Source organism: Cotesia glomerata, linkage group LG1 (genome assembly GCF_020080835.1).
Source record: "Cotesia glomerata isolate CgM1 linkage group LG1, MPM_Cglom_v2.3, whole genome shotgun sequence".
In the NCBI taxonomy this organism is placed as follows: domain Eukaryota; kingdom Metazoa; phylum Arthropoda; class Insecta; order Hymenoptera; family Braconidae; genus Cotesia; species Cotesia glomerata.
The window spans coordinates 26358788-26386074 of record NC_058158.1 but is presented as its reverse complement, the minus strand read 5'-3'; the positions used below and the strand labels follow the sequence as shown (position 1 = coordinate 26386074).

General features: G+C 29.6%; 1 protein-coding gene and 2 long non-coding RNA genes across 13 annotated transcripts in view; 2 read left to right on the top strand and 1 right to left on the bottom strand.

Moving 5' to 3' along the window:
* The window catches only part of LOC123271688 (glutamate receptor ionotropic, kainate 2), a 294730-nt gene that overhangs the window by 18886 nt on the left and 248557 nt on the right, over nt 1–27287 (bottom strand). For 5 of the 10 annotated variants that reach the window (XM_044738125.1, XM_044738076.1, XM_044738085.1 and 2 more), the window contains exons 12-18: nt 25181–25285; nt 22806–23063; nt 22375–22554; nt 18062–18199; nt 14389–14586; nt 13964–14189; nt 13668–13832 (exon numbers count right to left, since the gene is read on the bottom strand). In XM_044738125.1, coding sequence (XP_044594060.1) covers nt 13668–13832; nt 13964–14189; nt 14389–14586; nt 18062–18199; nt 22375–22554; nt 22806–23063; nt 25181–25285 — 1270 coding nt within the window. The remainder of the gene's footprint in view (nt 1–13667; nt 13833–13963; nt 14190–14388; nt 14587–18061; nt 18200–22374; nt 22555–22805; nt 23064–25180; nt 25286–27287) is intronic. The other 5 variants (XM_044738111.1, XM_044738131.1, XM_044738091.1 and 2 more) reach the window with 4 other exon arrangements.
* Nucleotides 907–1310, top strand: LOC123272157. Its single transcript, XR_006511043.1, has 3 exons — nt 907–952; nt 1140–1229; nt 1295–1310. It is a non-coding gene; the product is annotated as an uncharacterized LOC123272157 (long non-coding RNA).
* LOC123272147 lies at nt 12229–22809 on the top strand. Of its 2 annotated transcripts, none has more exons than XR_006511039.1 (3): nt 12229–12710; nt 22279–22570; nt 22670–22809. It is a non-coding gene; the product is annotated as an uncharacterized LOC123272147 (long non-coding RNA). The 2 variants fall into 2 exon arrangements; XR_006511038.1 differs by having other exon boundaries at nt 22649–22809.

Here is a 27287-nt window from a genome sequence, read left to right as displayed (position 1 = left end):
ACACTATTATGAATTTTAGGACAAATTTATGACAATGTTAGGATACTCTTATGACATTTTTATGACAATTTTATGATCTTTTATGAAAATTTTATTAAAATTTTAGGACCTTTTTATGACAATTTCAGGACACTTTTGGGAAAGTTTTAAGACAATTTTAGGATAATTTTATGACAATTTTATGACAATTATGGTACTTTTATGAAAATTTTAGGACACTTTCATGTCAATTTTATAATTGTCCTAAAGACTTGTCATAAAAGTGTCCTAAAATTGTCAAAAAATTATCCTAAAATTGTCATGAAACCGTCCTAAAATTGTCATAAAAGTATCCTAAAATTCATAAGTGTCCTAAAATTGTCAAAAAAGTGTCCCAAAATTGTCATAAAAGTGTCCTGAAATTGTCATAAAAGGGTCCTAAAATTTTAATAAAATTTTCATAAAAGATCATAAAATTGTCATAAAAATGTCATAAGAGTATCCTAACATTGTCATAAATTTGTCCTAAAATCCATAATAGTGTCCTAAAATTTTCAGGAAAGTATCCTAAAATTGTCATAAAAGTAATTTTTAACAATATTTTTTTTCCGAGTAATATCCACAACATTTTTCTAAAATCTAAATTTCATTTCGGATTGGTGTTATAAATTTATCATAAAATGTCCTAAATTGTGTCACGTTTAGGATCCTAAGTTTATGACAATTTTAGGACAAATTGTTTTTACACGGGAGTGATTTAAGTTGATTTTTCGTATTTATAAATAAATATTATTACTTTTTTAAACAGTTCGATGTTTGAGGCCTGATAACTCCGAAATGGTTCTCCGTACGTAATATATAATTACATATGTCTGTATAAATTTTTCTATTTTGATTGCAGATTAAAAGGACACATACAATAATATATAAACTCGTAGCTCAATATCCAAATCATATGGATATAAAACATGAAGTACTTTTGTATCTATTACACTGAGTGAAAACATACTAGTAGTAAAAAATTTTCTTCATGTTCTTTATAATTTCTTTCTTATAGAAAATACTTAATAAAAGTCAAATTTTATAAGCTTCTGATATTTTTTCTCTCAGTATTATTTATAATTAAAATTTTTGTAATTAATTATTTGGTTATTTCTTAGATAGAAGAATTGTCCAAGGAATTGTTGCATAAAAATGTAAATTTCAGCGCTTACCGACTAATACCTCTCGACAATAGTCTTCTGATATCGGTATGAAAATAATATTACTTTTTTTTCTAATTATAAATATATTTTGAATAACTGTTTTTTTGTAGATTTTTAAAACGGCACTAACTTATGTTATCATTTTACTGCAAACAGTGGATTAAAAATATATAGAGCAAGAAATTTAACTGTGTTATCCATAAAAATTTATATACTAATGAAATTATATCGAATATTATTAATAAAATTGTTATTTAAATTTAGTAAAAATTAAAAAAAAATAAGTCTATGTTTATTCGTATGTAATAGATGTTTATTTATATACAATGAAACAATGTGAAGAAAGAGATGATCGTTAATGTAAAAAAATTTTAATTAAATACAAGATTGAAGTGAGATTGGAAGTAGTTGATGATAATTATATTAGATATGCTGGCGAATGAATAGCATATGAACTGGAAGCCTTGTATTCTTTACATAAATAACTAAAGACAAGTTTAAGATAAAGGTAAATGCCATCGAGAAAAGATCTAAGGTGATTCGGGCGTGTGTATACAGCCAAAGTGCACTGTCTTCCCACAGAGAGTAGAATGTGAGACTCTCATCAGAAAGATAAAATAGGATGCCTTTCCCCTGATCTTGCTCCACACTCAAGTACTTATGCTGAAGCTCTTACTAGGCGGCATCACTTCAAAGATTGCGCCACTTTTTTGCGTAATTTTTTTTCGCTTCTACGCATTTTTCCTCATTCTTTTCCACACTCTTTTGCATAGCGCGACATTGTTCCCTCGCGACATACTATATGCTATCCTGACACTCTCGTATGACTCAGTACGTATTCATGAACACCTCTAATGATTTTATCCAACTTGCTCATTTATCAGTTTGTTCTAATGGAAAATTCATATGTTTATTTATGAAGCGCATCATTTTGTAAAAGCATCTTTTTTCATTTTAATGACTCAAAATCTTTAAAAGTTCTATTGGTAACATGTAAATTTTTTATATTTACATAAAAAGTGAGAATTTTTTTTAATCTTTCATATTTTAAAAACAAATAATTCAAATTAACAAATAATAAAATACTGGTAGCCATAAACTTATCGATGGCTTGATTCTCGAATTCTTAACCTTCTCTCAAAGTTTATTTCTAAGTTCAAGGTCTACTTCTTATTTCTAAAATTTTCAAAATTCTAAAGTATTTTTAATATTACGCTGTAATAAATTTCGGCATAATAATAGACCCGGAGCACTTTACATGGCCGTGTAATGCGTGAAATAACAGTGTAAATTTTCCATCCGTGTAATTTTAACACAGTATAATCTACTTTTTTTTTACACCATTGCGTGTTATTCGATACATTTTTATTTAATGAGCTACAATTAATCATTGAATATTTATAGTTACTTAATTTTTTATCTTGAATTAATAACTATATAAATGTGACACAATAGTCTGCATTTAATGACTCCAGTAAAATTTTTTCTCATAGGATATAAAATTTGTGAAATAAGTTATTATTAGTTGACTTTTATGAAATGATATTTTTTCCTGTTGGACCTTTAACTGCTTGTGGTAAAAAGTAAGAGAGTGTACTTGAGTAGACGTCTTTAACCTTCCGTCACTCGCGGTAAAGATCCTAACGTCGTTACACGCATCAGGGGAATCGCTGCAATGTTTTATAGCTTGATATTATTGCGAAATATATTAAAAACGCACAAAATATTATTTAATGAAATTCAAAGTAACTTAAAAATTTTTATAACTAACAAACAAAAAACACGTAAATGTTTACGAGAAGTCTGGCAACGTTGCAAGTAAAATTTTTGTTTCAACAGTATACACGTACTAGCAGGGAAAATTCGTAATTTTATGAAACATTGTCATTTTAAACTAAATAAAAACAATTTAAGGCGAAATACATTGAAAGACATGAAGAGTCTGAGAATGTTTTTAGATTAATTGTAAATCATTAGCAAATCTTTAAATTAATTAGCAACAATAAATTCGATAGTTTTCGACATATTTCAAGTAAACATTATAAACACCACGATAAAGTCCCAACGAGACAAGTTTATTTTAACAAGTCACAGTTTGCAAGCTTGCAAGTGAAGTATATGAAAATGATTGAACTTGTAAACTTTGAATAAACTCCAAATATCTAACGTCAGCAGATTTGAGGTATTTTTTAACTGTCATTAGAAATAATACTGTTTTTAGTAAATTACTCTTTAAAACATTAAAACCATTGATTTATTTCCATCGAAACTTTCGGCAACAGTAATTAAACGATTAAATTTATTGACATGGAATAAGAATTTTGAACTTGATTATCAATTTTTTTTTATTTTAGTAAACTAGTAATTTAATTAGGGTTATAATATATTTACATGTTGTTCTATCTACATTAAAAAGACTAATGAACAAATTTAATGAGATAAAGAATAGATAATAATGAAATGAATGATATAGTTTTTACATCTTGAGCAAATGAAGTAGAAAGAGGCAAGATGAAACTCGATTCCGGTGGGAGCTTCGTGATTGAGGGAGCTAAAATACTTGGAAATATCCTTGTGAAGAAATTTATCGGCTACTTATTTTTTTGTAAATTAAATCATTTATCTCAAACTTAATACTTAGTCTCTTTAACCAACTATAATTTCATTATTTATTAAGAATGTTTTACCCAACTTCATGTTGTCTTTATTAACTTTGTCAAAATCGATCAAATCGAATGAAAGTTGAAACTATTCCCTCTAAAAATGAATCAGTGGAATTTCACTGTTTCACAGTTATAAGTATACCAAGTGGTATACTTATAACTGTGAAGTAGTGAATTTACTACTAATTTCCAGTGATTTTCATTGTTTCAGATTTAGAGAGTTGTTTGCTTTGAAAACTTATTTTAAAAAAATTAAAAAAATTCTATAGTTTATTTGATAAGTTGCAACGTTTTGTATAGCTATTAACTGTAATCTATAGATATATAATCGAAATAGGGTTTCTTTGACGCTCCATCACGTCAAAACTACTGAACCTATCAGGATCGGACTGCAACCATTCGACGTGGAATTTTCCGTAGATGGTTATAGGCTACTTATTTTTTGGATTTTATCAACCCTTTCTCATTTTTTTTGCGATTTCCTTTTATAAACATTTTTCCCGTTGATAAAAACAAAAGACAGCCATTTTCTTTCAATTCCTTTTTTTTTTTTTTTTTTTCTTATCGAAATGGACGTAAAGGGATTATATTAATTTAAATCTTTTCCTTACACTCAGTTAAGGACCCACTCACACCTTCCTGGACCTACACCTATACCCTCCTACGCATCCACCTACAGGCTCCGATTAAAGGAGATTTCCATCTATATAGTCACTTATCACGAAATCTCGGGAACCATAGGCCTTAAAAACTTAAAATTTAGTAAGAATATTACTTTTGTCATGTAGAGGTCAGCTAAGAACGGATTTTACGAAATTCCTCCCCCAAAGGAGATTGCGGGTGCGTTAACAATGAAAAATTCCCGTTTTTAAACTATAGCTCCTATAGGCTCCAAATATGGTAGGAATCTTCTATATGTGATGTAGAAATAATCTAAAAGCATTTTTTACAACAACCCACCTCTAAAAAGGATGGTAAGGGTAGGCGTTAACAATCGAAATTGTTAATTTCCAAACTATAGCTTCTACAAAATCCAAATTTAGTACACGAAGAAAAAAAAAAATTGGGGCTGCCACATGATACATTCCTGTGGCAGCCACATGATTTTTTCATGTGGCTACTACATGATTTTCATGTGGCTGCTACATTATTTTCCTGTGGCAGCCACATGATTTTTTCATGTGGTTGCCACATGATTTTCATGTGACAGCAACATGATTTTCATGTGGCAGGCAATACTATAATAATAGTTAAAACAACAATAATAATTATCATGATGATAACAATGATAATAATCGATATTATTAAGAGAATAAGAAAAATTTTGTGGTCAGTAAATTTTGATGATAAAATGGGTTTTTATGGTTAAATTTGGTATCATTAGAAAGGTCTTGATCTGGAGTTGTGCCTTTTCAAGGTTTCATATCATTCTCACTAATAGTCAATTTACTATGATAAGAATTAAAGTCGAAAATGCTCTATCTCTAAATACTTAATTAAAAAATGACCTTGCATCTTGTGAACTGTTGACATTTTTTTAAGATATAAGCTCTCCCCGATGTTACACTCATCAAGAGCTTTCATTTGAGTACCCACATGCATTTTGATATATTTTTCATATATACATGTATATATAATATATATAAATTGTAACAGGGAAAATCGAACTTCCCGGGGTCATTATCGACCCCGATAATTGACGCACGGTAGGTAAGGGTTTTCCCTTACTTTTCGATTTTTGACAAGAGTTTCGACTTGTCACCGGGCGTGGTAATCAAGTCCCCACTACTGTTCCCGGAAAATGAAGCGGGGCATAACAATAGGAAAGTTCGAGAGCCTGAGCTGAGGGTTATAAAAGAGCGAGCACGAAAAACATCGAGGCTTTTTCCCTTCTGGAAGCCAGTGGCCTTTTGCCTTTTGTGAATCAGTGACCTTGTTGAGATTAGATAAGTCAAGAGAGTGCAGTTTTGAACGCCGACGATAGAAAGCAACTACTGAGGAGTTTATTACGGTATTTGGAATTAGACAAGCCCTGACCGGAAGCTAACATAGTGGTTTGAGACGACAAGACGCCAAGCGGCGGAGCCAGCCAAGTTGGACCGGAGTATCAGTCGTCGTTGGATAAAACAATAATTGAGTCTCCAGGTATTTTCGATTAATTTAGGCCAAAATTGATTATTAATTTAATTAAGAGGCTGAAATAATTAAAATTAATTTCTCGAGCGGTCATTTTTATATTAGCAAGTTTTGTACTTTAGAAATTCATGCGCCAAGGTCATTTAGCTAGTTTTGTTATTGGATATTTATTTTAAAAGAATGAGATTAATAGTTTATTTGTGAATTTACTGTAGATAATTTAATCAGTAATTTATTATAGGCCTGCTGGCTATAATAAATTAATTTAGTTAATAATTTTCGGGATATAAAGAAAAGTAAATTTGAATAAGAAATGGAAATGCGTAATTAAGTCAGTGAAGGTCATTCTAGAATGTATGTAGTTAAGAGTTGTATTGAGACGCTTAGGATTCGAATAGTTGATGTTTAGAATTTTGTTTACGAAGATTAAAATTAGTAAATCCTGTAATGAGTTCAGTAGAATTTATTAATTGAAAATATTAGTAGAAAATTTAGTAAGTGAACTAGTACAGAAATTTAGCGATTATGTAATGTAGTAAAATTTATTTGCAGTAAACAAGTGTTGGCGTAAAATTTAGTAGATTATGATAGTATTGTAAAGTTTTGGAAAATTAAATTTAGGCCGGTGGATAAATGTAATTGAATTGTTTAAGTTAGAAAAGTGCTAAATCAATTATTAAATAATTGATTGAATTTAAGGATAATTTATTAGATAAATTCGATAAGAAAATTTGGTGAATTTGGTAAATTTAGTTAATCTGGAGATTAAATTTATTTAAGGAAAATTGGTTAAAATTTTATTTAAGAAAATTTGAGAAATGAAGTTAACGTCCGGTGGATGATTTTATATGGAATTTAGTAAGATTATATGGTATTCCGTCAGGTAGACGAGGTTGTTTATGTGAAATTAGTTCAGATAATTGAATAATTAAGAAGTTTTTATTGGGTAAAATATGTTGTTTGTTATTCCGTCAGTTGGACGAGGGTTTAAGAAATTAAGAATCTAGATGCGTAATGGTCTATGATTAAATTTAGAAATTAGGAATCTAGATGCGTAATGGTCTATGATTAAATTTAGAATTTAGGAATCTAGATGCGTAATGATCTATAGTTGAAAGAATTTAAAGATATTTAGTTGTAAGTTTTGGCAAGTGCCTGCGTAGGTGAGAGGTCCTCACAATTAAGTAATTGATAAGTTAATTTTAAGGGTAATATTATTAAGGAATTTTGTTAAAATTAAATTGTTTATATTAAATAAATAATTGAATTGTTAATTGCTAATAATTGTTTCTCAGTATTAATTTTTCAGCCTTTCTCAACTTCTCACGACCCGATCTTTCCTTCTCATGCTCCCCGGTTTCTGGGACACCGAGTATAAAATCCCAGTGGCGCCCTTTTCAAAGAGGAAAGGGGTGACCAATTGGACAGGGCTAACCACCCCGTTACAAAATATATGAAAAGTTGATGTGGGTACTCAAATGAAAGGTCTCGATGAGTGTAATGTCGGGATGAGCTTATATCTTTAAAAATGGCAACAGTTCACAAGATGCAAGGTCATTTTTTAATTAAGTATTTAGAGATAGAGCATTTTCGACTTTAATTCTTATCATAGTAAATTGACTATTAGTGAGAATGATATGAAACTTTGAAAAGGCACAACTCCGGGTCAAGACCTTTCTAATGGTACGAAATTTAACCATAAAAACTCATTTTATCATAAAAATATACTGGCCACAAAATTTTTCTTATTCTTTTAATAATATAATTATTATTATTATCATGATAATTATTATTTTTGTTGTTTTAACTGTTATTATAGTATTGCCTGTCACATGAAAATCATGTTGCTGTCACATGAAAATCATATGGTAGCCACATGAAAAAATCATGTGACTGCCACAAGAAAATCATGTAACCGCCACATGAAAATCATGTAGTAGCCACAGGAATGTATCATGTGGCAGCCCCAATTTTTTTTTTGCGTGTAGGTGTCTTCTGTGTGATGTAGAAATTATCTAAGAGCGGATTTTACAACTCAACCCAATAACGATTGCGGGGGTGGGTGTTATAATGTTAAATTAAATTTCCTAACTTGAGTCAAGAAGTTATTCTTGATTTAAGTAAATTTTTCTTTGTCTCAAGAATTTATTCTCTTGACCCAAAAAAATCATTTTCTTCAAAATAATATTCTTGGTTCAAGATTTTGGCTCTTGAGTCAAGTTAATTTTTTTATCAGTGTGCCAATTCAATGGAATTTGGAATCTGTGCAAGTCAAAACAATACTCTAATTAAATTTCAAGTCTAGATTTAAAAATGCAATTTTATAAAAGACCCAGCGGAACCGGCGAGTAACAGCTAGTTCGATTTATATATCCGAGCGTATTCAACAATGTATAAATTAATTATTTAGTTATTAATTATTAACGATTATGTGAAAAAGTTCCATTCTTTCATTGCAATAATAATATGAAATGAATTATAATGGCTTTACTTTTATTAAAGCATAATCATTTCCGTGGGTAATTTAATATTGAAAAAAAAAATGCATGAATGGTATAATTAAATTCATGTTTAACCCATGCAGCTGTGGTGTAGCCATACTGGCCAGATAAATTTACTACGGCTATATTTGTTAGCTAATACAGATCTAGTGCGATGGTACTGCGGTCGTACAAAAAGTTTTATTATTTTTAACTGGCACATAATATAACTGATACGTTGGTTTTAGTCTCATTTGTTGGATAATAAATGAAAAAAAAAAAAAAAAAAAAAAAAAACAATCTAAAAAACGGTTGACCGGCTGGCCGTCCCTGAAACTTATCGCTTTTTTTGAGCTTGAAACGCTCAAAAACGGCAAGCATTTTTACAAATATAAATAATTCTGTGAAGCGGGAAAGAATAGGAGTTACGGTAATTATTACGTGAAGCGTTCCACATTCACGTAACAGGATATTGGTAGGAAAGGATTGAGAAAGGAATGTGGAGAGGATCATCTTAATGTGAGTTTATAGAATATGCGAGAAAAAATTATTAGATAGCTCGGACTGGGATTCGAACCCAGAACCTTCCGAAAACATGTCGGCTACTCTACCATTTGAGCTATCCGGTCTATACTAAATTTCCTTTCGCTTCTTCTATATACATTAAGCCACACCGTCCATCTTACGGCAATTGGTTGATTTTTGAACTCTCCGAGCTCAAAAATTCAAAAGTTATATAAAAAAAAACAATTATTTACAAATTTTTAAATGGCTATAACTTTCGAACTCATCATTCGATTTTGATTTACTTGGCGGTATTCAACGTGATTTTTTAAGTTAAAAAAAGTGTCTTCGAATAGTGAAGTTGATTAGTCAAATATTTTGAGTTATATCGAAAAAAGCTTGAAAAAAAAATTTTTCTCTTGCTCTCCTAGCCAAAAGTATGCTCTTCCGGGATGTACTTTACTCCAGGAAGAGCAACTTTTGTGGCCTGCTCTAACGCATGCGCGCTGCGCATATTTCTGGCTGGCAGCACAGAACCTCGCTTTCTTTCGTACTTTCGTGGCGCAACTGGCCTATACAGCGAGTTTCAACTGTATTACTTAGTTATTTATATACCTTGGGCGAGCCACGCGCAAATAAAGTCGAGGTGAGAAATATTTTCAGCAGGGATAGTATAAGGCCGAGGCCCGAGACTTCATATCCCTGCTGCAAATAATTATCATCTCGACCGTATTTGTGCGTGGCTTGCCCATGGTGCTTAAAAAATTTTTCGTCCTATAGCGGACGTATGCGGGTTTTTACGTGCAGGGGATACTCAATTTTTAAATAATCCTCAAAATAAAAATACATGAAAGTCTTGAAGTTAATCATAGGTGCGCTTTTTAATTAAAATGACAGTTAAAACGTAAGCTAGTCGGCTGTGTAGAGATTGGTGACGCATGCGTGGCATTGTCCTGAACTGTATAAAGTTCTATACAGCCTAGTAGATACTGGCACGTACGCGTATTATTTACAGATTGAGTATCGCCTACACGTAAAAACCCACATACGTCCGCCATAGGACGAAAAATTTTATTTACATACATACACATACACACACATGGTCAGACGTCCAGTCGGAAATAGTCACAACGGCTTCCTAGAACGTCAAAACGGTGAAGATCTGATGAAAATTCGCATTCTCAAAATCGGACCGAAATTTATAACTTCCTACTTTTAAAAAATTATTAATTTTCAAAGCGGGACATTAAAAAAAGACATAAAAATGAATCATACAAAAATTAAGGAAAAAATCTGGAAAACGGTTGACCCTAAAGGCCATCCCTGAAACTTCCCGCTAATTCCATATTTAAGCGCTTAAAATTGCACTTATTACGTTTTTGAGCTCTTCGAACTCAAAAATATAATTTGTATGTTATTTTAAACTCTCTGAACTAATTGAGTTAGCTGTTCACGAAAATAACTTTAAAGAAATTTATCGTCTTGATTTAAGGGGAAAAACTCTTAAACTAGCAAATTTTTCTGGGCTTAAGTAAATTTTCTTGATTTAAATTAATTTTTAACTTCCCGCTATAAAAATCAATGATTTTCAAAAAATTCGGGGTTATTGGTTTCACCCCGATTTTTTAAAATCGAGTTCTCATCAGATCTCCACGTTTCGAGGTCCTAGGAAACTATTCTGACTATTCTTACGATGATGGCATTATGTAGTTTGTGTGTGTGTGTGTGTGTGTGTGTGTGTGTGTGTGTGTGTGTGTGTGTGTGTGTGTGTGTGTGTGTGTGTGTGTGTGTGTGTGTGTGTGTTCATAAAACTTTTTTATAAAAAAACTTTTAAACAAATATAATGATTAATTTCAAAATCTTATCAGCTCTGAAAATAGAAAAACGACGTCGATTGCTGCAAACCGCATCGGAATCGTTTGATGCACTGAAGAGAAACCGTTAGCGAAAAATTTCGAAAAAATTTTTATTTTCAAATCGGGTAAAAGATCCCATTAATGGCGAGGACCCCATTACTGACACTTTCTTTGATTTTGGTACTTATTCAATTAATGAAATCATTAATTTCAATAATGAATATATTATTTCTGATCTTTAAGACCTTTAGATCAAAAAAATTTTTAATTTTTATTATTCCGAGTAGAACATTTTTTCATTGAAAGAAAAAGTGCCACTAATAGGGGTAAAAGGTACCACTAATGGGGTCTTTCACCTTAATTTCGAAATTTTTTCTCCGAACGGTTAATTCAATCGTGAGATATGCAATTTTTTTTCTAACTCTGAAAAAGTGCTTTTTTAACATAACTTCAAAATTTTACGTCAAATCATTTGGTAGGTAACAAATAATCTTTTTGTGCTTGAAAAAACTGCATTGACAAAAAACGATTGATTCAATCGAAAGATATCGCGATTTAAAATTTTCACAAAAATATGTTGTTAACAACCACTAGATTTTCGAGCTCAAAACTTCGGAATGGAAAATTCTTCGAGCGTTTTGAACTCGTACATAGCGGGAAGTTTCAGGAATGGCCCGCAGAGTTAACTGTTTTTCAGATTTTTTTTTCAATGTCTGTGTTTTTAGAGAATTATTTTTTAATTTCTTCAAAACTTTATTTTAATTTATTTATTTAAAAGTATGCCGCATTTTTTTTTTTTTATTACGTTAAATTCATTCTCTTCTCATAGTTATTGAATTACTTCAAGTCTAACTATGTTGTCAAACTTAGTGATATACGATGCAATGTTGGTCGGTTTTCACGTACGTAATTATCATACCGTGAATTCTTCCGAGATCTCAATACGAGAAATCGAGTTTATAATTTATTCCTTTCTGTTCTACTATCTCGATAAAGCCGTATTGTGATCGAAATAATTCACCTGAATGTTTTTATTATTTTTAGGGAGATAAATCGATTGGTTTTTTTTTAATTATTTAGGGATAAAAACTCATCTTAGTTGATATAAAGAGCTAGTTCAGGAAAAAACTTGATTTTTTTCCGGTTTGAAAATTTTAATTTACTCTATCTAAAGAAAAGGTAATCACACTGAAAAAAAATTAACTTGAATCAAGAGAAAAATTATTGAACCAAGAAAATAATTTTAAAGTTTCATTATCTTGAATTAAAACGAAAAATTCTTGAATCAAGTAAAATTTACTTAAACCAAGAAAAATTTCTTAGTTTAAGAATTTTTTAACTCATATCAAGAAGATGAAGCTATTCAAAATTATTTACTTGATCCAAGTTAATTTTTTTTTCTGTGCAAATTTTGAATCTTATAATTGTTTATCGGTTTCCTTCGGACCTTTATGAATTTCAATGTCTTACTGTATGCCGAGTTTTACTCTAATAATATTGAAGTTCGAAACTAATTTCACACAAAACGGGCAACTATTTAAGCTAGACAATTACCCGAGCAATTTATGGCGGGTGTAAGTAAAAATAAAATTATAGAGATAGTTTCTTTGCTTTACCATCTACCATCGATGCACTATTTTTTGCATTATTATTCAACTGAACGACGTAATCAGTAAAAGCAATAGAAAAAAGTAACGATAAAGATAAAATTGCATCTTTGAAATGCGATGGTGAGACGGTTAGTCTTTTTAACCCGCATTTCTTTATCATCAGTATACTTATAGATAAATGATAATTGGAAGGAGCCCGGAAAGAATCGAAGTAGCGAAGAAGCATGATTAAGGTGATGAACTTGGACAATTTTAACATTCTCACCAGACCAGTAAAGTGAGTACTTACTGAACTAGTTAAATAAAAAATCTTGTAAGAAAGTGGAAGTGCAAAAGTAAAATTAGAAAAACATGAACAAACTGTCTGAGATTTAGGCGATTGCAAAAACTTGTTGTGACTTTCATGAAATCCGGAGGATGCTCTGAGAAACTCCGACTTCCATTGCAAATAAGAGATTCGTTACTGCATCAACTTCAAATATTCCACTGCCTTGATAGAGATTTCTTGTTTTTCTTGGATGTCATTTCATTACTTTTAAGAAATTTTTTTAACCCGTCTCAATTTCCATCAGCTAAACGGCTGGTTTATTCATCTCATTTTACGCTACATCAAAAGACTTAGTTGACTTAAGAAATATGTATTAACTTTACTGCAAGCTTTCACCTTTCTTGATTAAGAAAAACTAAATAAGCTTCTACTGATTAGAAATATTTATTTAGTTAATGATGATGTAATTCATAAAATCTGTGAAACAGAACTTGATGATTTTTTAACCACAAGTAGAATTAAAGGTTTTCAACGGAGGGTACATAATCGTTGAATTGTCTTTTTATAAGAGAGTTAAATTCGAGGTTTTCAGTTCTAGAATAAAAATCATTTTTTTTTTTTAATTTTTCTAAGGAGCTTATCTGACATTGTTTTTATTTTTTTTTTTTTTTTTATTTAATCAGTTACTTAATCAATTTTTGTTTGAAAAATCTCAAAATTATATAATAAATATATATGACCATGTCGAAATAATTTTTCACGGACAATTAATTCTTATTCTAGTTTGTCAATTCTCTGATACGCATAATTATTTTTCTGCAAAAATTGAATGCAACACACTAGTAGCTTTTAATAAAATAAGTAAATAAAAAAGTCCAGAAGAAATTTGACACCACAGTAAAAGGTTTAAAGTCTTAGTCAACGTCGTAAGTAAAATAGCGAAACATGATTTAGACAGAAACTTACCAATGTTCTCGACTCCAAGTGCATTTGCTTTATTTTCCTTGCTCTTTTCATCCCTGTTACATACGTCTCCGGTGTTTTTCCACCACTTGTCGTAGAGAATTTGTATCACGCCTTTCTCCTGTAACTCGAGAATAGCGAGCGATATTTTGTCCCGCCACGGAGAGCCTAAACAACAAAATAAAAATACAGTTGAAAAAAAAAAGTAATTACTACTTTATGCAATGAAGATAAATTACTTGAATAAAATTTTCACTTAAAAATACAAATTAAACGAAAAATGGAGATTTATCTGTGACCTTTTGGAGTAGCTATTCCGTATCCTTTGCTATCTAGTAGACCACCAATTTGTGTAAGGTTGCAGTCTCGCTGAACAGCATAGTCAAGCATCGTCGATTCCATAAGAAATGCATAGTTTCCCTCCAACACTCTTTTTATTCCTTCTTCATACGAGGAGACGAATAATGAAGACCTTTTTGCTTCCATAAATCGCCACATTTTCTGGTAAATCCCTATTTTGGAATCCTTTGAATAAAAGTTAAAATACGGTACAGAATTATCAGAAAAACATAATGCTCTTGAGAACACAAAGTAATATTCCAACAAATTTCATAATTTTTTACATTTAACCTGAGGTTAAGCCAAAAAATTTATATTTAAGCCAGATTGAAAAATTTTTTTAATTTGTTTAAATATTACCTTTTGTACGGTTATAAATTATTACCCGAAAAAATGTCATCGTGCTTCCACCTTCGAGTGTTCCGTAGGATATTTCGGTTTGTTCAGCAAGATCGGCTGCATTTTCAATGGGAGTTATCATTCTCTCGACCGTTAAAAATGCAGCAAGATTCGCCGTGTATGATGATATAATAATGAGAGTAAAGAACCACCAGATTCCTCCTACTATTCTCGTGCTAGTTGCCTATCAAATAGATATTAATAATTTAATTTTCCATTAGAAATTCTGTTAGGTACCTCATCATAATTCAACGCATGAGAAAAGAAAATTTGATTATTAAATTGTTACAAGAGAAGTTAGTCTTCACGAAAAAAAATTTTTTTTTTCACAAAAAATTCATAAAATTTTTTTAAGCTATTGTAAATATTGGAGCGGGAGGGGGCAGCACGAGATAGATTTTTTTATTGAATATTTATTTATTGACTAATAAATGACACTGGATTGATAAAATATTTCATAAATATGAATGAATGATGTGATAATGATAGTGCATTATTATTTACTTTTTACTTTTTACTTTTTATATTTTATATATGATTATAAATTTATACCATATACTTTTTGTATTAAATAATTATATCTGTGATGGCCACAAGGAGCCTAGACTCCATGGCCAAATAACAATAAATAAATAAATAAATAAATAAGTATTTATGTTGTTTTGTAAAAACTCTTTATACAAGTTCTCGAATACAAAAAAAATTCTTTTATTTAATAAACTTATTGGATGTAAATGAATAATCCAATAAAATGAATAACGTGTTTTATATTTATGGACTAAAAATTTAATTTAGAGGAATAAAATTGAATTGATTGACAGAAAATTGAAAAATGTACAATACGTGAGAGTTTATCCATGCGTTAAATTAAATGAGGGTCAGTAAAGCATACATGGTTTATAGTTTTTAATATGGGAAATGGATGAAATGATGATAGATATTATCCATCATTCATGATTCATCACGATTATGGATTTAGTTGATGACTTTTAATTTGTTGAATTGAAATGAAAAGTAATTTTGAATAAAATTATTCGTTATTGACTGAATACTTCTACAGTGATAAGCAGTACTAAATACTGAGCAAAAAAATAACAAACATCTCCTCTTAAATCTTTGTCATTTTTTTATGGTAAATATATGACGGGCAAAACCAGTGTATTCAACTTTAAAAATGGTGAATTATTTATCGCCGACTGTGCTTGGCAGAATAACTAGTTCTTTAGTAAACTCAGTCTCAGTTGTACGAACAAAAGTGATACTCTGGTTAACTCAGCTATCAATCTCCTCAGCGTGAGAATTGTATAAAAAAAATTTTAATGAAGCATCAAACATTTTTTTAAATTACCGTTTTGATAGCTTTGTAAGAATAAAAGTTATGTTTTTTTTTCTTTTCATTTTTTACTTGAGCGTCAACTTTTGAGGTATACGTTTTTCAATTTTCCTATTTTTTTCTTGTTAATAATTTTAACTAAAAAAAAATGGATAGTGTATCATTTCGTATTCATTTCTCATGATTAAAAGTGAAAAAATTAAAAATTTAGTAACTTATATTATGCAACAATAAACTAGTTCAATCACTGACCAACGAATATGACCTAAAGTACAAAAAACGTAATAAATTCAATGACATTTTTCTGTCAAACTATGGCTACTAAAATTAACGTTCATAAAATTGAATTAAATGTATTTGTATAAAGCTGTTTGGATTATTACTCTTTGTTGAAAGAAAATTAGTTTATTTTCCCGAGGTGAACTAATTTTGAGCTATTTGAAATTTGAAAATATTCATGATTTATGCAATGCAAAACGCGATTAATATTAATGCATAATTTACACAGTTAGTTTACTTTATTTGATTGTATTTTCCAGTATGACGATGCAAAAATAAGCAATGACATCCCCACATATACACAGAGCCGGTTAGCACCATATGTTGTACAATGCATTTATTATGTAGTTTTAGAGAACTAAAGAAGACGTACTTGTTAAATTAAAATTTTTTAGTTTTTTAAGTAGATTGTCGATATTATAAGTGCCTTGAGGGTACAATTTCATGGTACGGTAGCCGAAGCTAATGAAATTATTTGAATTCACTCGCGCTTACGATTCATTTTCGACCTCATTTATTCTGCTTCTTGATTGCTTTCCATTCGCTCGGCTTCACATTTTTTTTGTCTTACTCAGCTATTTTCTTTAGAATAACTTTTTTTGTCACCTTTTTTATTCATTAGGGAATAAATGTCTTGCTAATAGCGTAAAAAGATATTTCAATGGATGCTTTGTATTAAAAATAAAAAAAAAAAAAAAAAAACAGGTGCTATGATAACAACAATGAAATTATCCCATTGGTAGTGCCTTAATTTTAGAATATGCATCTCTGTGTTTTGTTGATTTAATATCGAGGGAATTTGTACAAATAATAAACGGAAAAAATGATAAAAATTCGAGTGTGAAATTTAGTTTAAGGCATGTGAGCTCATTCATCTCTTGACATGAAGTTTTTATTTTTGCCAGACGAAAAAAAAAATAATATACATATATATATATATATATATATATATATATATATATATATATATATATATATATATATATATATATATATATATATATATATATACAGTTTCTCTTATTTTGAATGATACTTAAAAAAGTCACACAATAGAATATGCAACTATAAAGACTTTACTTAAAATAAATTATGAGAAAATTCCAATACAAAACATCATTTTTTTGCGATATTACAACCGTCAAAACAGGTTATTATTAATTTGCGTATTTAGATTGAATGTAAGTAAAGAAAATTAAACATTAATTTTCTTAATTGATACAAATGTTATTTTATGACTCTCAAATAATATAAAAGGTAAATATATCATCGTATAAATATTAAATTGAAAGCGCATTTGGGTACTTTATTTACTTGGCATAGCAAAATTTGATGATGATTATAATAAGCCGCATATGTTTATATTTATGTAAGGAAAGTGAGTGAGAATAGAAGTGAAAAGATAAGAGGGATTATGCCAAAATTAAATAGGAAAATTTATTCTTTCAATGCTATAGTTTTGAATAAAAAATATCTTCTTAATATTATGCTCAGATAATTTTTAATTCTCTAAAATTTTGAACGTTATTTTTTCCAGACCAATTTTCGAGTTTTCATTCAATCTAGGCTACATAAAGAGCTTCGTAGAAGAAACCTCTAAAAAAAATTTTTTAATGGTTCATAAAAGCTCATTACACCTTTTATATTTTCATTTTGGCTATTAAATCCCCTTAAGTATAATAATTTAGTCAACGTAATTAAAACGAAAAAAAATTACTAGAAGTAATTATAGGCTTCAAATTAATTCATTAATTGAGTTTATGAATATAATTAAAAACAATATCAAACATAAGGTGCTTGGCTTTTCATGCAGGGATGACATGCATTATTAATATAATAATATGGCTTGTGTTTATATTTAATAGCTATGAATAATTCATAGATGTTTGTGATTCAACTGGGAAATAAATACAAATTTTATATTATTAAAAGTGTACTCATATGGTGCTGGATATTGGTTATTGATAATGTTTACAATTATCATTTTTTTGCAACATATTTTTGGTTAATTGAAAAAAATGTATCACCGGCTCTGCGATATGATTACCTTAGGGTTGAGATCACTTCCTTGTTGCATAAGAGAGCCGACTGTGAACCAAAAGCTGTTGGAGAGACTGAAGTCGTTGACCGTTCTCGGTAAGGGGATGTCATCGCTATCTGGCTCTAAGGCGCTGACATGACTGCCCTGATCATCGTGACCCCCGCCAAATGGTGCAAAATAGATAATTATAATAATTACCTCTGTTTATCATTATTATCGTTATAACTTTTCATTTGCATTGATAATTGACAATTATAGAAAAACATACGGTAGTTGTTGTTGATAACATAACTCTACTATTTTCAGTTGAAAAAAAATCGTGTCGGTAATTAACATAATTATCACGTTAAAAGAAAAATATTTAATTTTATATATATAATTTTGTTCCTTCAGGAATCAACGTTCAGACTCAAAGGGACATATTTTAGAAAAATTTGACGATTCTAGTTATAATTAATAAAAATTATTTAAGCTTAGTTGAATAAGTAATTCAAAAACTAAAAATTAAATTTTTTTTTGTTAATCGATTGTATAAAATTGATGTTTAATTAATTTTTTGCGTAACACTTGAGTTTCAACAAAATTTTGACTGTTGCGTGTAAGAATAAACTTATTATAGATGAGTTCGAGTGGGAAATTTAACTTCGGGTGCGATTGTCTATTCTTTGAAACCCCAATACTAATGTATGGTGATAAAATTTATGAGTTATGAGAGTGAGTTAATGTCTCATGTGTGATTATAGGTAGTAAGCTAAGTATGAATGTGAGTAAGTGTAGTCTGCATATTAATATGCATTTGGAAATGACATAATATACATTTCAATTGCTATGAGTTATTTTGTATACATAGTTTTAATTATTGATTCTGTATAATTGTATTTATGTACATCATTTACATAGTTCTAATCAATTAAAGTTATGGTTGTAAGTAATTTATTAACAATTGATAGTTCGTGACTGCCACTATGCAACATTTGAGAATTAATACTTTTTTTAAAGAAATTTATTAAAAAATTAAGCAAAATAAAGTCGGCGCATAAACTAGATTATTATATATATCTAGCATTTTATTATACGGTAGCACTCAAAAGTTTTTTGACAAATATATTTAGTGGTTTAATTAAAAATAAATATGAAACACAATAATCATTTATCTATTTTTTAACAGCTTTTGAATAATCTACAGAATAGTGTCAAAATGGTCCTTGTTCGTAACAAAAAAATTAGGAAAACGGTTGACCCTAAAGGCCATCTCTGCAACTTCCCGCTGATTCCGGTAACACATGGCCGTTTTTTTTTGAGCTCTTTGAGCTCAAAAATACAATCTGTGTGTTGTTTTGAGCTCTCCGAGCTTAAAACAATACCTTTTCTATGCTTTTGAGCTCTTGAGCTCAAAAGTCTGATAGAAGTTTCATAGAACACTATTTTTTGAATTTTCAAACCGCAATAACTTTTGAATGAATGAACTGATTTTTACGCGGTTGGTGGTATTCTACGCAGTTTTTTAAGCCTCATAACGAATTTCTAAGTTTCAATTGGACAAACTAGAAATTTCGGAGTAACTCCGATAAAACACTTTTTTCGGTTTTCTTTCGTTCACGATATCTCTCGAACGAATCAACCGATTTTGACCGGATCGGCGGCGATCAACGTGGTTTTTCAAGGTTGAGAGCTGATTAGTTTTTGGAATTGATCGGTAGAGCCGTTTAAAAGCTATTCCAAAAAAACCACTTCTGAAAAAAATTGTTTTCCTATTTTTTTTTAGATTTCTCCAAATTTCTCAAAATCTATCGGTCCGAATCGGTTCAAATTTAAAGGAAATCTAAGTTTGGCGAAGCCCTTTCGAAAGACACCAACCGCGATGAAATCGGTTTAACCGTTCAAAAGTTATAAGAGGTTTACACACACACACACACACACATACAGACATAGTGACACCCTGGCGGGAATAGTCAGGGAAGCTTCCTAGGACCTTAAAACGTCGAGATCTGATGAAAACTCGATTTTCGAAAAACGGGGTAAAACCAATAACTTCCCGATTTTTGAAAATTTTCAATTTTCTTAGCGGGAAGTTAAAAAGGTTGAATTTTTAAAATATTAGGAAAATGGTGGCTCCAAAGTATTTTGACATTGTTGAAAAAAACTAACTCATAATGTTGTCAAAATACTTTTGAGTGCTACTGTATCATACCGCATTATTTACAAAAATGTATCTAATAAAAAGAAAATTTAATAACCTGCGCAAAAAATTTTTTGATATGACATAATACGAAAATTGGCCATAAAAAGTCATATCAGACCATATATGGTTTGGTATGGCTTGATATATAACTTGATATGCTCATACCGGGCCTGATATGGTCATATTTCTCTATATGTAATTTTTTGATCAAAAGACGTATTAAAAATTTCCAACAGAAGGCGTATGATCGCTAAATTGTCTTTTTATAAGAGAGTTAAGTTTAAGGTGTTCATTTCAAAAGCAAAAATAATTTTTATTAAATCTTCTAAGAGACTTATCTAATATTGGTTTATAATTTAATCGCTTACTAAATTAATTTTGTTTAATATAATATGTTAATTGATGTACACATTTATATACAGTCGGTTGTGGTTATATATGACAAGATCAGGTCTTATATAGCCATATGAGGCCATATATGACTACATCAGAAAATTTTTACACTGTCTCGTGTAAAAAAATTGCGGGATTCTTTCGGTTATTCCGTAAGGAAATCCTGAAAAATTCTTATTTTGACACAAATATGAATTCCAGAGAAATTTAGGATGGAATCATAGAAAATTATCATCGTTAGAACATTAATAAAGTAGTAATATGGATTCGCGAAATCATGACATTTTGATTAATTCATTACAGACTTCTCAAGATTTCTCGAAAAATTCTGGAGGAATCCCGGCGGAAACTCTGCGGAATTTTGATAGAATCCTTGCGGAATTAAGAGTAAAAGCTAGACTGGCTAAATTCCGCGGAATTTTCTCCGAGATTCCGTCGGATTTTAATGAGAAACCTTGAAAAGTCTGTAATTAATTAATCAAAAAATCATAATTTCACGAATCCATATTTCTACATTATTCATTTTCTATCGATGATCATTTTCTATGATTTCATTCGAAATTCTTTTGGAATCTATACACTGAGGAAATTTTTTTTTTTAATTACCGTTAAATTCACGGTAATCATGGGGCAGATGGCACGACCTAATCATTTGCCGGTAAGTGAGATAATTTTTAACTTTTTTTCAACAAATTTTACCGTAGTCTACCGTAAATTTTATTAGGTTTTCAGTCAATTTTATGAAGTCTACCATAAAATAAATGAATTTTTTCATAATTTTTATTTCAAAAATGGTAATAAACAAAAGGGCCGCATTATGTTCCACGATTACAGTGAATTTAACAGTAATTTTTAAAGAAAATTTCTTTCCATGTATCTGTAAAATTTTTGACGGTATATGGAGAGAAAAATATTCTCAGAATGAGTATACAGACAGTATTCTGGCAATACGTCGTATACTGATTTTTCTTAGTGATCCATCGTATAGCCAACTTGGCTATTCTATACAGATCCTCGCATTGATAAAACAGTTGTATCTACTAAGAAAACTACGTATGCTCACGAGAGCTATTCGTTATATTTTTGAGCTAAACAAATCAATCCTTAAATCGAATTACTGAATTGTTATTCTGACAAAATGTCATTTGAAGATACGTTGAAAATATCCGAGACTATAGTCATTCTGACAATATTTATCTCTCCGTATATGAAATAAGTGAAGCTAACTGTTTAAGCTAAATAACACAAGTCTAATTTTTCAGCGTATTAAATGAAGAAATAAAAGTTTGAAAAATAAATAAAAGTCTGACTAACACATTAATATGACAAAATCAGATTTGCGTAATACAACTCTTGGTGTGTTATTCTCATGACTCTGTTACATACATTGTGTTGTGTGACATGCTAGTACACGCCATTCATTATACTCTTATGGAAATTTATGGAAATGGAAGTTGCTGTACTGGAAGCTTTCACTAGAAATTTAGAAGAACGAAATTGTTTGTTGTATGTGAGTGTGTATATATGTGCATGCGTGTATGTGTGAACGGAATTTTTTCAAACGAACAATGTTGCATCCGAAAAATAATAATTCTGTTTCCCAATAAACCAACTAAAGCGATACGAATTTGCTTTTTTGTATTTAAAGTCAACAATCAATGCAAATGGATTTAAAATAAAGACAAATAAAAACAACAGCCGATCACGAATCAGAACAACGTAGCACCGATTGACGGGAGCCTACCTGCAGAGGGCACTTGCAGCTCGGACATGGTGGTGGTTCTACCCATTCATAAGGTGAAAGACGCGCCACAATCCAAATTGACATGGAAACTACAACATATGCACCCAGCATCGATAGCCAGACCTCCACAGCTAGAGGGTTCATAAATGAGAAGAGTCGAGAAGGCGCGCGTTTGGTGGCCTGAATCATGTACACGGTAATGATCACAGATTATAATTATAAATTTTTATGACATTTTCATTTATTACATTGTATTTATATTTTGATCTGATAGAATAATGTAAAGCAACTTGAGGAGAGCGCTTTTCCATCGGTATAGTCTATAAACACGACCCTAAAAAAAGTATGATAAATAAAACAGGATATTAAATTTTAATGGAAGGATCAAAGAGAGTCGGAGTTATGGGCGATGGCTCGAGGACATGATATACCTTGGGATTAAGGCCGCTTCCTTGTCGCAAAAAGGTCCCGGTGATAAACCAGAAACTGTTGCTGACATTGAACTGGTTCTCGATGACGTCACTCTCGGCTAAACAAGGATGGGGATTGTTCCATTCATAAGGGCTGAACCGGGCCATTACGAAGAGTGTAAAGCTGACGAGCATATACGCTGCCAGAACGTAGAGCCATATTTCAACAGCCAGCGGATTCATGAAGGAAAACAGTCGAGTAGGCTGGCTGGATGGTACCTAAATTATTTTAGGCTACAATTTTAATTAAAACGACCTCATCGGCGATTCAATGAAGGATTTACTCATTTTTTATATTGTTCATAACTGCGGCTATTTAATTTATAGTAATTTTTTAATCAACTGTTACTTATACTTGTTAGAAAATAATTAATTTAACCAGAAACAATAAATTTTTAGTAAGTAACTTTTTACGGCAGTAAAAAATTAAATAACTTATTAAAAAAGTATCATACTTTTCTTATACTAATGAGCAAGTTGTTACTTATTTAAAACAAACTAACTATCACAGTTAAATATTTTTTGTAACTCTGCAAAGTGTAAAAATGGTTAGCTAGAATATTAAACATTTAATAATGTTGATTCAACCCAGCCGTTTGTATTATTGGATAGATCTATTTTTCAACACACTAAAATGTCATTCAATACTTAATCAACAGTATTTAGATATTATTTTAACACAGAGTTGTGTTATTTAATTTTGTTACACATAGATTGTGTTGAATTAACACGATGCTTATGTAAAAAAAAGTCATCATCACAAATTTTTGTATTGAATTTGACGAAAAATTTTTTACTGTGTAAGGATACAGTACCAATTATTGACACGTTTTTCTGTAACATAATTTTAAATGCTATAGAAAATATCGCTTTAGAATTATGATAAAAAAAAAAACGTTTTTTAAATCCATCTATTAAAAGTATATAGTAAAAAGGAAATATTCACAAAAATCACAAATTCTATAGAAATATATTAAATTTTTATAAAGATCGCAGTTGAAAAAATAAATTTAGGAATAATGTAAAGTCGCAATAGTCGGAATTGTCAATAATTGATGCTTTTACCTTCTGTATAAACAATAGCTTATTCGATTATTGAAAGATTAGATGTAATTAAATATAGTAATTGCAAATGTTTGATGAGTCGGATATGTATGTTGATAAACTGCAAATATTGTATGATAATTTATTTATTTACCAGTAAATAAATGTATTTAAGCAGGTTATCTCTGATAATACCGCAACAAAATCAAATAGAGTATGTATATTTGTTAAAGTCATGATGATGACAAATACATAATTCGAAATTTGATTTTCATAATGAAGACATTTTGGAAACATTTTTTAATCACTACGTCTTGACTTTCCAAAAAAAATTTACATATCAATACCCATGTTCTAAGATATTGTAATCCACAAAATTTAACTTCACTTTTTTTGAAAAGTTTATTCATAACAGTATTATGCAGCAGATTAAAAATTTTGAGGTTAAATTGTTTAATAAATATTTTTAAATGAATATTTTTATCCGTCGAATATCATATAACCAATGTTAAAAAATGAACCATTTTTACAGTCTCCTGTAAAATTTTCTGAAAGTGGATTACAATATCTTAGATCTCGGGATCGATACTAACATAAGAAAGCCTTGATTAACTATAGGAATGTTGAGTAATATTATTTATGAAAAACAATTTCTTTTTAATTATCTGTAGGCTTTTTAACTGAAGATTCGATTAAAATCATTTAAAATTATAAATAATAATATCGGTAAAATTAATGATCGATTTCAATCGGTCAAGACCAAAAATGATTGACACATTTTCGAATAAAAATTATTGTACTATCATTTAATTGAACCCACCTGTGATCAAGATCATTATTTATTGCATGCCTTAAGCGCAAACGTGCGGAGGCTATGCTCTGCGAGCACCTAAAAAACTAAATCCATGATTTCATCATGTTAAATTTCGTCTATATTTAAAAATATTCACAAAAATCACATAGCATCCTAATACGAAGAAAAATGATTAATCAACACATTAAAAATAGTTTCTAATAGATTAATTGAAGTATTCGGTTAAAAAAACTGTTATTATAATTTTCTAATTGGCAAATTTTTTTGGAATATTTACAAAAAACATGAGTGCTTAAGGCATGCACATTTGGATTCACCAAACTTTTTTAGCTTAATTATTAATTACAAAAAACATTTTAGCAATTAAATCTTCAATATCTGCCCAGAGATAAAATAAAATATAGTTTAAACAATAAATATTATAACTCAAAAAAAGTGAATTCAACAATTTCTATTTAGCAATGATTTAGTAACTCACCTTAAAAAGTATTCCAATTCCAAGATTCATGAACGGCTTCGTAAAGTCAATAACACTTTCTCTAGCATAATTAATAGTCATAGAAGCCACAGCAAGATCGGCTCTCTGGAATAAAATTAAAAAGTTATTAAAAACTCCAAAAATTATTATTTAATTTCAATTATTAAATAATGTAAACACTTTTGTCAGCAACGAGCTTCATTATGTATAAAGTTTGTTACGTAAAATATTTTTAATTTGATTAACTCGCCTGGAGAAATTTACTAAACTTTATTGATGGGAAAATTCACGCAGTGCTCTTATTACTTTTTTTGCGTGATTAAATGAGCGTTAATTATAGTACGTATACCTCACGGTAAATTTATATTAATTAAAAAAAAAAAAAAAAAAAAGTTAATTTGAGCTTGTAAACTTCATATCACTGGAGAATTAAATTAAAGTTGAAGTTAACTTTTTTAATTTCTCGCTATGAAATTAAATATTTTTAAAGATTGGGAAGTATACGGAAAAAACGAGACTTAATTGTTTTCCATGTTGGACGGAACCTAGTTCCATCTATAGTGAAAAAAATTTACAAAGGGTTACTACTTCTATGTAGATTGTAGTAGGTACAGTTTTCGTTTATTTCAGTTCAATCCCAGAAGGAGCTCAGAGCCATCTGAGATTTATTTGTCTCAGATAGTTGTCAGGACCACGCGCATGCTCGTCAGTCCCATCTTACATAGAAGTGGCGTCCATTTGGAATTTAACTAGAATCTATCTGCAGATAGTACCTATTCTTACATTATCATTTTCAAGTGCATTTTGCAGTCAAATATATATGAATAATATGAATGAATAATAAGTATATTATAATGAATAATACAGATTATAATTTTATTCCAAATCAAAAAACTAATTCTTAATAAGTTTAAAAAGAATAAATTAAAAAAAAAATTTTAATTTAAAATTAAAAAATTAAAATTAAAATTAAAAAATTAAAAAACAAATTTTTTATTCTAGTGTGGTACTATTTTTTAAAATAAGATGAATATTGGTATTCATCAACAGATTTGACTCACTACATTTTAATAAACCTTAAAAATAAAATTTTCAAAAAAATTTTTTATTTTTTTTTTTCAAATCAAATTAGCCTTTGTGTTCAAATATCTATGCCAAATGCTCCAAATCTTATCAAAATCGATAAATTTGTTCGAAAGATATCGCGATGCAAAAATTTCAAGATAAGTATTTTTTACAAAATAACTATATACTGAAAAAAAATTGACTTGAATAAAGAAAAAAATTCTTGAACCAAGAAGACAATTTCAAAGACTGCTTTTATTTTCTTGAATTAAGATGAACAATTCTTGAATCAAGTAAAATTTAGTTAAACCAAAAAAAATTTCTTAGTTTAAGAATTTTTAATTCAAATTAAGAAGATGAAACTCCAAAATTATTTACTTGATTAAAGTAAATTTTTTTTTCTTTGTAGAATTTTGAATGCATCGGGTGACATAGAATTATTTTAAAATATTGAAAATTAGGTTTTTTGATGACTCTTGAAAGAAATGTTTCAGATTTCATGATTTTTTTTTTATTTTTTGGTTACAGAAAAAAATTGATATATTTGGAATTTTTCTATGATTCTAAAACAGTTCATGCGTCTACATGTGCTGAGTATACCCTATAAGAGAATCTCGCCAGCTGTTCTCGAGATATAATTGAGAAAAATTAGAAGAACATACTTTTGATCAAAATAGGTTCAAAGTTTCAATTATGAGTAAAACATCCGAACATTTGGTTCTTCTAACTGCTGCATCGTTATAACAACTTCAAATTTAAAAAAATAGCTGGAACAGGATATTCTGCACACGTTAAGGAATCAATTTGTGCAAAATAAAATTATTGTTCGAAACCATTACGTAAATGAATTCCCTTAAATAATATTTCCCAATTAATGTCAGACTTTGAAATAGAAACAAACTCTATTTACAAGCAAGAACAGCTCGATTGATTGTGAATAAAGAGAAGATGCAGAAATTGACTATGCAGGGTCAATTGCTTTCTAGATGTTTTTAAATTTCATTTTAATGAGCGCTTCAACTAAAATAAAACTGAATAACTT